The sequence below is a fragment of the Buteo buteo genome, chromosome 2, assembly GCF_964188355.1.
Source record: "Buteo buteo chromosome 2, bButBut1.hap1.1, whole genome shotgun sequence".
In the NCBI taxonomy this organism is placed as follows: domain Eukaryota; kingdom Metazoa; phylum Chordata; class Aves; order Accipitriformes; family Accipitridae; genus Buteo; species Buteo buteo.
This window is the reverse complement of record NC_134172.1, coordinates 20,740,711-20,751,684: the sequence shown is the minus strand read 5'-3', so window position 1 is coordinate 20,751,684 and position 10,974 is coordinate 20,740,711. Positions and strand designations below refer to the sequence as shown.

Genomic DNA, 10,974 nt, shown 5'->3' with positions numbered 1-10,974 from the left:
GTCCGTGAAGCACAAAGCAATGAAACAGGAGCTGGATAATTCCCGTCGAGGTTTATTAAGCTCTTACAGCACTTTCCACATCTCCCAATTTGACATCTCCCGTCTGGAAAAGAACAAACGTTTTCAGTAGCTCTCTTGCCGAGCTGCAGAAGCCGCTGAGGATGTTTGTGCTGCCACGTGAAACTTTTGTTTTGCTGCTGGCCCTGGGCAGATGGCACTGCGATGCGTATATATTGCTAAGCACAACTGGGAGGACGATCAAAGATAGCATCTTGATGTTCTACTCGCGAAGCTGCTGTGTCAACCTCCCCGGTTTCACAATATTTTCCTTTGCAGCTACAGAGCGAGCGGGTTTCCTTGCAAATGTACGTAAACCCTCCCTATTTGGAAAGAAATCTCAGCTCGCTATATGTAAGAGGAATCTTCGCAGTATCCGACGTTGCATTTATACATACAGATCGAGGGATAAAGCCGAAGTCTGCTGCGTTTTTCCGAGCTTGTTCGACAAGCAATCTGATCAAAGGTGGAGGCAGGGGCGGTCTGCGCCCGCTGAAAAATGGTGTTTTTCTGTCTTCGTCCGATCAAATTTTCCGCCCTGCTTCAGCTGCCTGCGGCTCCAGGCAGCGCTTTTGTGCCCGGCCGGAATGGGGGACAGGCGGTAACGATCCGGCCCCGGGGAAGGCGAGGGAGAGGGAGCGCGGAGAGCTCCACGGGCTTCTGGAGAAGACGGGCAGAAACTGGGAGAAGGAATGCAGAAATACGCAGAAAGAGAAAGAGAGCGAGCATGGCGAGCTTGCTAAGCCGAGCTGTTCGTGTGCCGTCGTCCCCGCCAGCACCGAGCGTTGCTCAAAACAACCTGCGCCGCTGCCCTTCAGCGGGCCGATGCCGGCGGGCGGGCACAGCCGGGAAACTCCCGAAAAACCGGCAGCGTCCCGTGGGCAGGGGAGGAGAGCGCAGGGCGGCTGCCGCCGCGGCGCCGGGGGCCCGGGCGGCCCCGGACGGAGGCAGCCTCGGGGAACTCCGCTCAGAGACGACGTTCTCCGATTTTCTGGTGGTGGAGGGGGGCACCGAGAGCGGCGGGGGGAGGCAAAGCGGGCGGCAGGCGTCCTGCCAGCTCCAGCGGTGCCCTCGGTCCTCTCCCCCGCCCCGCGCCGGCCGCCGCGGGCGGACCGCTCGCCGCCTCCCCCGCCGTACACTGCCCGAGGATTCCCTCCTTTCGGCGGGGATTGTCAAAGCGCGGCCAAAGCAAGTCCTCCCGGGGGCCGGCACGGGGAGGAAGCCTCCTCCCTTCCACCTCCGCCACCCCCGCGCCTCTTCTCTTCGCGGCGGCCTCGGACCGCCGGTCCCTTCGCCCCGGTGGCAGAGAGCTGTGCTCCTCCTGCCTCCCAAACATCACTTCTGGACTGTTCATCTCTCACCGCGCAGGAACTCCTGCAGTTCCGATCTTTGCCACCAAACCGGTTCGCGAGGATCGGGTCGTCTCGCTGTGCCCGGCTCCGGTTTCCAGCCCCGGCGCGGGGCGGCGGCGGCCCCCGCCGCCAGGTACCGCGGCGGGAGGCGGGTGGCCGCGGCCCCGGCGAGCACCTTGCGCCCTCCCAATTTTCATATGGTGAAATTCTGAGACAATGTTTACTCAGATAAGTGTTTCCTGTTTCCGCTGTTAATTTTTAACGTTCTTGCTTCTACTCCGGGTACTTGAAACGGATTTCCTTTATTTTACTATAAACAGTTTCTTTTTCATGTTTTCTGCCTGTCTCCCACCAAGAGGACGCCCTGAGAGGAACCTGCTCTCCCGTCCGAAGGGCTGCGGATCTCCGCTTTCCTCAGTTCAAAGTCGTTGCCCCGCTCCGAGAGCTCCACCGAGAGCCACCGTTGCTTTGTCCTTTATGAATTCTAGAGTTGCAAGCGTTCTGGCAGCAAGGACCTTGCCCAGCTCGGGCTCCTTCGCTCCCTTTCCCCACAACTAACAGAGGAGTCCCACCGGGACAACAGAAAAACTGCTAATGCCCGGTGGGGACCGGGGCCACTTTTCGGTCCCACCGTCTTTGGGGACGGGGTATTCGTATTTATTTAACAGGGATGATGTGGGCTATTAAAAAAAAAAAACCACCCCCCCCCAATACCCCAACAAGCAGTCGGTAACGGGTAAAGCACGAAGGACACGCAAATCCCACGGCTAACGGAGGTTTTCCCTGCCGGGGGCGGGCAGGCAGAGAGACTCCCATCCCCGGTCGCTGCCGCGGAGCCGCGGGCGAGCCGGCCAGGACAGCGGCGGCCGCGGAAAGGCCGCGAGCGGCGGTGCCGGAGGCGGGCACGGCCTCAGGGGTGCGAGGAGCCCGCCGGCCTCCCGGCCGCCCCGCCGCCGCCGGGGCGTGCGGCCGCCGGCTCCCCCGGGCCGCGGAAGGCCGGCGGGGAGCTGCGGGTACGACCGCGCTTCGCTCCGCGCCGCCTCCGCCGGCGGGGACGCGGCTCCCCGGGCCGGCGCGGAAACGCGGCGCTCGGCCCCGCCGGCGCCGCGGACGAGGCCTGGCCCCCGCCGGCCGCCCCGCCACCGGGAGGGCCGGGCCGGCTCCGCGCCCCCCGCCGCCGCCGCTCGGGCAGAGGCCATCTTGCGCCTGCGCAGCTCTCCCGCCTCGCGCCCGCGGAACTTCCCCCGCACGCCGCCAGATTCGAACGGGGCGCGCGGGGGGCGGCGCGCGGGGACCCCCCTCCCGGGCGCTCCGCTCCGCTGCGCTCCGCGCAGCACCGCGCCTCCCCCCCCCTCGGAGCGCTGCCCGCTCAGCCTCCGCCGGCGCGGGCGGCCGCCGCGGAGTGCGGTGCCCCGCTTACGCCGCCGGGCCGGGCCGGGCCGGGCCGGGGGGAGGCGGTCGCGCCCGGCAGGCAGCACACCCGGCCGCCGCCGCCCTCCGCCGGGGCGTAGCGGTGCGGCCGGAGCCCCTGCACCACCCTGCGCCCCCCCCCCCGCCCTTCCCCCCACCGTCCTGCCCTCCGGGCGGTCCAGCGAGCCCGGATATTTGGGGATGCGGCTGCCGGGAAGGGGGCACCGGGACGTGGCTTTGCGGCATCCCCCGGCCGGCCGCGGGGCGCCGCGGTCCCGTGTTCCCGTCCGCCCTGCCTCGGGGACCCGGCCTCCCTCCGAGGCCGGCCGGCCTCAGCCCTCCCCAGGGCCCGGCGGGGCCCCGGGGCGCCCCGACCTCCCCCAGAGAGGGGAGGGGGCCGCGGTAGCCATTTGGCGCCTGTATTTTCATGGCACGCAGCTGAATATCGCACCTCGTCTAGGGAGACAAAGGGCTGCATGTTCCCCAGCGCCAGGGAAAGGCAGATGCTTTCCCCGCTCCCCGCGCCGATGCTCTCAGCGGTGCAGCGGGGGGCTATCCCCCAGGGAGCGGCCGGGTGAGATCTCCCCGGTGGCAGGGAGGCACTTTTCCGATAGCAGAGGCGGTCGGCGGCCCTTCCCCCTCCGCGCCCGCCGCCGGGCTCTCCGCGCCGCCGGTGCCTCTCGCACGCCGCAGCCCCGGTGGAGGAGGCCGAGGCCGGGAGGCGCCAGCCCGCATCCCGGGGCCCCCGGGCAGCGCAGAGCTCCCGGGCACCTCTACCAGCACCGGCACTGCTCACTCCTCCCTCTGCATGTGCTGGGGATGCTCGAGAGGTGCCTCTTCGACGAGGCACTTTCTGATCTGCGAGAAAACACTGTGCCAAAGATCTGCCGAGGGCTGTTGGAGGCCTCCGAAACGGGCTGATCCTGAAAAAAAAAAAAAGAAAGAAACAACAAAAAAACCCACTTCGAAACAGCCCCGCATACACAACCCCAAAAACTTTAAATGGGAAATGCTAAAATAAAAAAAAAACCAAACCAAACCTCAGAGCAAAACCCAACGAAAACCAAAACCAAAAAAACCCCTAAAGCAACGCGAAAACGGCGCTGCAAGGGAAGGTGTTGGCACGGCCAGGGTGCAGGGGTGCTGCGGGAGTGATGCCCCTGGGAGGCAGCTGTCGCTGCGTGGGGCGCAGAGCCTGCGCGCACCCTCCGCGGGTTCCCGGCGCCGGCAGCCCGCCAGCCGGCGCGGGGCTGCGCGGGGCGCGGAGCCGCCGCTCCGCCCGGCCGCCCGGCGCTCCGGTGCACCCGGTCGGGACCTGTCCCATCCCGAGGGACGGGCGTTTGCTTTCCAGGCTGGGTGGGCTGATTGCGGAGGGCGAAGGGCAAGCGGCTGGAGTCCCGGCGGGACACCGCGCGGCTGCTGCCCGGCCCGGGGCGCTGCCCCCGGGCAGGCGGGCGCCCAGAGGGAGGCCCCGGGCACCGAGGAGCGGGCAGCAGGGGGGACCGGCGGAGGCGAGGCAGGCGCTCAGCGCCGAGAGGGATGCCTACAAGCCACGAGCTGCCATTTTGTCTCTTTTAAGTGGGTTGCCTTTCCCCTCTCCCGGAGCGCAGTGCGTGGCGGTGGCAGCAGCGTCTCCCCTTGCCCTGCCCCTCCTCGGCCGCCCTCCGGGGAGGCGGCCCGGGGCTGCACGGGAGGTCCCCTCGGGAAAGCGCCCACCAGCCCCAGCCTCCCCAGCCCTGGCGTTTTCCTTGCCACCTCCGCCCTAGGTGCTCGGGGTTTGCAGGCTGTTCAGCTGATTTGTTGCTAATAGCAACCACACGACAGCGATTTGCAGCCTTTTCTGCTGCTGGTGCCTCTCGTTACACCTTCTTCTGCAGACCGGGATATCGTCGTCTGGCTGCTGCGTGTCCCCACCCCTCTAAGCACAGCAGCCAGGGACAATGATGGGGCAGGAGGACGGGGCGGCCGCGGGCCGAGCGGCGGGCTCCGCCGGGCACCGCGCAAATTTGGTCCTTCCAGAGCAAGAGCTAAATACCGGCCAGCCTCCCCCCCCAGTTCCTTCCGCCGCAGCCGCGCAGGCTCCGCGTATTTCGTATTGTCTGGGAGCATTGTTGTGAGCTGCCAGCGCCCGCAATCCTACCGGCATGGGGGGGAGAAGCGCTGCTGGGTTTACATATGTAGATGCGGGCAGCGTTCAGCGCCAAGCCGACACACACCCTCCCCCGGAGCAACAGACACAAAGGAAGACCTCGTTCCTTTCAAGTCGTCAGAATAAATTAAGCTCCGGCTTTCAGTTTTGGACCGTCCCAAAAATATTTGTCCTTTTTTTTTTTTTTTTTTTTAATGGCACTGCACAAGCGCTGACGGTTCCGCAGGAAACCAGAGGTGTAACCATATGCACGTGGTAAAAAGGGCTCAACCCTACCAGCTAATATTTCCTGGTCCCATCCTGCAAGTCAACCTGAAATGTTCTGCCTTTTTCCAGTTTATTTATCCCTTATAATTTTTGTTCTGTCTTTGCCTGGTGCAATGGCGACGCACCAATCTCCACTGGCCAAACCTATGCCGTTTACATGATCACGGTTACAAATGTCTGCTCAAATGCCAGCGTCGTCGTCTTAGGTGAAGAAAAAGGAGAAGTCCTCTTTCTAGTGCGTTTGAAGTGCCTCGACGTTTCTGTCTTCGCCTCACAGAACTAATTTACTCTATAGGAAGGTCTCACAAACTAAACTCACTACCGAAAATCCGGCGAGGGGACCCCAGAAGAGCGTGAATCGCTGGAGCCCCGAGCCAAGGCTCAGGGAAAAAGAGAGGGTACTCTCCACTGCTGCGGTCCCTCTGACAGAGTTTTTGCTAAAATCAGGTAACGGCGAAGCCCAACTTAAATTTGAAAATTAAGTTACTCAAGAGTTCAAATACCATATTTTAGTAGAGGCTATACACGGAATTGGGGATCCCTCACTCAGTACACTCTCTTTGAGAGACCACTTCAGTTCCCTACATCCCATTCACTCCCAGTAACCTTTCCACGCTTAACCTCCCCGCTTTCAAAAGCCCAGCGCTTTCAACTCCCAGCCGCGGGACCGAGCGGAGAAGTTTGCGCGTTGCTTTTCCCACCGGACGCCCTCAGTCGTGCGAGCGCGGGATTAAAAACCCTAATTTCTGTAACCCTGCAAATACTTGCTCGAAGCCTCGAACAATCTGCCAGGCGTGTGGCAAGCGGAGGAGACCCTCCGGAGGCAGATCGGGCGACCCGGCGCCGTGCCGAGGGGAGCGGGGGGCGGCCGGGGGGGGGGTCTCCGACTCCAGCCCGGCTGGCCGGCAGCCCCGGCGGGCCGTCCCGGGAGGGCATCCCGCAGCCGGTGGGGAAGCCGCCACACCAAATCGCGTGAAGACCTCACCTTTTAATGAGCGTCGCGCAGTTTCAAGCCGTAGAGGAACAGCCACGGCTTGGCCAGCCGCGGCACCGTGGGGCATGAGCCGTCGGGGGGCAGCGAGCCCGGCCCCGGCCCTGCCAACCAGCTCCCTTCCAGCCGGGGGGGGGGGCCGGGAAGGGGACCCGCGGAGGAGCCGGCTGCTCCCCCGCAGGGTCTGAGCCACCTCTTGCCTCGCACCCGCGGGGAGGGGAGCAAGCCGGGAAAGCCCGTGGGAAGCCCGCCCGGCACCCCTCACCCCCCAGAAAAAACTCCGGGAGCAACTTCGCCCTTCTTCGGCTTGGGGAAAATGATGCTTCCCCGCCCCGTTACGGGCGTATTTCCGAGTGAATCAAAGGCTGGGATTAAAGAACACCCACCAGAAAGCGAAGGCACGTTATTAATTTGGATAATTGTTGCCTATTGCCCTGGTCTCCGGTTTATTTTTTAAGCTGACGTGTGTCGTAACGCAGTCGTTACTAACACCACCCGCCTAAGGATACAGGTTTCCTACTAATGAGCACCCCAGCAGCAGGCAATGAAGTCTCACAACTACGTCATTTCCATAAATGATTTTCCGTCTTCAGTACTTTTGCGAGAACGGGTGACATTTCCGTAGACCGCATTTGCATGGTGTTTATTCCTCATTATTATTATTAACCATGTGAACAGACTCTCAATATCAAGCAACGAAATGTAACAGCAAGTTTTGGAGGTACTCAGGGTGCGTTTTGTTGTTTCACTTATCCGAACATTAGACTTAATTAGACAGATAAATCAATTTATCTGTAATCGACACATCTGCTTTAAAAAAAACCCCAAAACTCTGGAAGTAATTCATCACCGTTTGTTTATTTTTTTAATTTAACTTAAGAACAGAAATAAGTATAAAGAAATGTGTTTAACAGCTGTTCCCTTCTCAAGTACACATGGTGATAATTTCCCAAAATATTTTCTGTGGCAAACGACCGTCTCACCAATCTGATTTAATTTGCCTCATTTATTTGTAAAGAACAGCACATCGCCTGTTTTGTTTGTTTGCTTAAAGAGAGATTTTTTTCGCATTAAATACTCCTTGAAACACGTGCCTCATTTTAGACCGTGATATTGTTTACGTTAGCCCACCTCTTTTCAGCTGAGCAAACCCAGAGATGGTTTATTAAAATTAGACGTCTTTCTTACACTTTTCCAAACTTTTAAAATGCGGCTGAAGTAACTTCAGCCTTTCAACTTTGAGGTATGAAGCAAAACTTTATAATACCTATCAAATAATGTGTTTGTGTAGTGTCAGTCATCTGATTTTGTACATTTGGACCTTTGCAGAACAAAATGCCAGCCTATGAAATCCTGAAGCCACTATGCGTTAGAGGGTGGCTACAGAAAGGGACTTTTTTTATTGAATAGTATCGCTGTTTTTTCTGCTGTGGATCACAATTTCACTTGGAGCAGCCTGATCGATAGCAGAGCTAACCAGTAACTTCGTTCACAAATATCCCGCGTCTTGGGAATCGCCCTCAAAAGATACTGGAGGAGATGTAGAGTCTATTTCCATTCAAATCCTGATAACCCTGATTTCATTTTGCAGTCCCACCGTTTGCATTAGTTGCTATACAGACCTCCAAGGTTGTGTTTACTCATAGGTGCAACCATGCCTCGGCCGGCCGGCTATGAAGAGAATTATTCGTAAATAGTCCTTACAGCCGGAGACACCAAGATGGGAAAAGTGGAAGGCAGTGCCTAGCTTCTCTACCGGAGTGATACGGTCTTGAAAAAAATAATGTTGAAAAAATACTGTTATGGTGCACAGGAATAACTAGTATCTGTGCTTGGCAAAGTCAGGGGGCTGCTGCCTGACCGTGTTCCCCCCCCCAGTGCCCCCTCCGGCTCTGCTCCCCCCTGCACGGAGAGGGCACAAGCCGCCCCCCAGCCGCCTGCATCTGGGCGGTGCGGGCAGCTGCCGGCGCTGCGCGGGTGGATGCGCTCGGGCTTATCATGAGCTCTGCGCGGGCGTACGGAGCCAGCAAAGCCTTCCCCTCCAGCGGGGACGGCGCTTCTCCCGCGGCACGACACGCGTGGCTGCCGGCAGAGGCGGCGGCCGTAGCCCACGGGCTCGCCCCTGCGCGCCCGCGCTGGCCGCAGCGCTCCGCGGCTGTCGGTGGGTGGGTAGGCGGGGCTCCGCGGCCCTGCGCGGGGCGAGCTCATTCCCCTGCAGCGTGAAAAAAACCCGGCGTGGGCCGGCGGAGCGGTGTAAGGCAGCAGCGGAGATCCCCGAGGAGGAATCGCGGTGGCGGTAAGAAAAAAAAAAAAAAAAAAGGAAAAAAATTAAAATGAAAGGGACCCTCTCCCCGAAGAATAAAGGCGCGGCGGGGTGCGGTGTGGGCAGCTGCGGGAGCGCTGCGGCTGCCCTTTTTTTCTTTCCTTCCTTTTTATTTCTCCCCCACCCGGGGAGCGGAGGGGGAGCGGGAGCCGGGCAGGCGGAGCGCGGAGGAGCCGCCGGGCGACGCGTGGGACTCAGCCGGGGCGGCGGGGCTCTCCCCGCGCCGCCAGCCGGGCCCTCGGCAAGTCGCGCAGCAGCGGAGCGGGACGAGGCGGCAGCTCGCCGGGCGCGGCGGGCGGAGCGCGGCCCGCGGAGCACCGCGCCTCCCCCCGCGCAGCGGCGGGGCTGCCAAATGTCAGCGGGGGCGGGCAGACGCCCCGGCCCGGCCGCCCGCGGGGGGCGATCCGCCGCGGCGGCCCGGGCGGGTCCCTGCGCTGAGGCCGGCACCGTCCGGCGGGCGCTGCGCGTCCTCGGCCCTCCACGGCGCTGCCGGGAACGACAGCTCCCCGCAGGGAGGTGAGCCTACACGGCTGCCGGTGTGCGCTCTCGCGTAGAACTTCGTGTTCGTATGTCGACCCGTCGGTGCGTCTCCGCGCCGCTCCGTACGCGTTCGTGGTACCGATGCGGTACGGAGGCGCGGAGTCCTCTCCGCACACCTACAGGTCCGCACGCCCCCGCGCACCTCCTCCGCAGGTGCCCGTACCCGCCCCCCTACCACCTATGCTACAGGTTTAACGCACGTCTGCAACGTGCTGCCAGCCGGGCACAGCCCGCCGGGGCCGTATCTGGTCCCCGCCGGGGCTGCACCTCGTCCCCGCCGGCGCCCGCACACCCGCCGCGGGGCCCGGGGCCGCGGAGCGGGCTCGGGACGGTGCGCGGCGGGCGGGCGCGCTGACGTCACGGGCGGCGTTGGCGCGGCCCCGCCCCTCCCCGCGGCGCGGCTTCCGCCCGGTTGCCAGGGCGACGGGTACACAGTGCGGCCCTGCGCGGGCGCGCAGCCCGCCGCGCCGCCGCCATGAGCCAGCGGCAGGTTCTGCAAGGTAGGCCGGGGCGGCGGAGGAGGGCCGGGGCCCGGGGCCGTGCGGGGCGGCCGCTAACCCCGTGCCCCGGCGCTGCCGCCCGCAGTTTTCGAGCAGTACCAGCGCGCTCGGACGCAGTTCGTGCAGGCGGTGGCCGAGCTCGCCGCCCGGCCGCAGAACGTCGAGACCCTCCAAAACGCAGGTACGCGGCCGGCGGGACCGGGTGGCGCGCGGCCGCGGGGACTTGCGCGGTGCGCGGCCGCGGGGACTTCCGCGCCCCGCCGCCGCTCCGCTTGACGCCCGGCGGCGGGGAAGGGCGTGGGCGGCGGCCCGGGGCCTGGGGCTCGGGGCTTGGGTCCCGCGGAGGGCCGCGCCGCCCCCGGGAGCGCGGGGCTGCCAGGGCGCGTCCCTGTTTTAATTCCACACCCCCTTCCCCCCCTCCCCCCCTGGTTGGCCGCTTAGTTTCCAAGGGTTTTTCTCCCCGTAGGATTTGGCCCCAGTTCCCCGGCCCCGCGGTGCGAGGTTCCGAGGGCTTGCCTAGTTCGTTACGGGGAAAGTTGGTTACACTCATCAGCTGCGTGCGCGGGTTGCCCTGCTTGTCTGTAGGGCTATTCCTGAGTTTGTTTTGAGGTAGATGTCTCTGGCGGTGATCTCATAACTTATTTTTATTTCAGGGAAAATTTCTCAGTATAACCCACTTCTTCATTTACTTCCTTGTGCCTCCGATATAGCTTTATGTAAAGTATAGAAAACGGGATTGCCTGCGAAGCCAGCGCTGACTTGCCAAGGAAAGCCTACTTTAGAAGTAACTATTTTTATACTAGCTTTACAAGTTGTTACTAAATTCTTCAGTGCTTTTCGCCAGCAGATTTGCTCAGTTCAGGAGGGAATCGCTTTTGTTATATTGCTGTCGCGGGATGTCGTGAACCAAATTGAGCATTTTTAGAAACAGGAGCTGCGGGAGCACTTCTACCAGCTGTTGTGCTGCTGGCATCTGGCAGACCCACTCCGCTTGGCCAAAGTTCCTGAGCTTAAAAGAGGAAAAAGAAGTGCTTGGTAATTGATTACCTGAAAGACAGTTTGAAGAAGTGCTATAAGTCAGTAGTTGGTTTACCATATGGTATTCATGAATTGATTGTGTTTGGTTTGTCCTGATTTTGTTTTTAATACTTGTTTCTCAAATCTAGTGAAGCTGTCAGTCTTTTCTGAGATACAATGGGATCAAACAAAAAAGAAAACCAATCATGAAAATACTTTCAACTTTCTGTTGTTGTATTTCCAACTGTTTATTAAAATGGTTTAGCTGAAAATCTATCACTTAAATTCTTGTCAAAGAAACATTTGCTTTGATTATGGGAGTGACACGTTTGGACCAGGCCTTTTGTATACCTTGTTGTGCCTCTTGA

General features: G+C 61.1%; 1 protein-coding gene across 3 annotated transcripts in view; it reads left to right on the top strand.

Moving 5' to 3' along the window:
• The first annotated feature begins 9,491 nt into the window (after positions 1–9,491).
• The window catches only part of SPAG6 (sperm associated antigen 6), a 38,834-nt gene continuing 37,351 nt past the window's right edge, over positions 9,492–10,974 (top strand). For 2 of the 3 annotated variants that reach the window (XR_012653119.1, XM_075047670.1), the window contains exons 1-2: positions 9,492–9,589; positions 9,675–9,770. Coding sequence is in view for 1 of the 3 variants with exons in the window: in XM_075047670.1 (XP_074903771.1) it covers positions 9,565–9,589; positions 9,675–9,770 (121 nt within the window). In the remaining 2 variants the exon portion in view is untranslated. Of the gene's footprint in view, positions 9,590–9,674; positions 9,771–10,974 lie in introns of those variants that run through there. The other variant, XM_075047683.1, reaches the window with a different exon arrangement.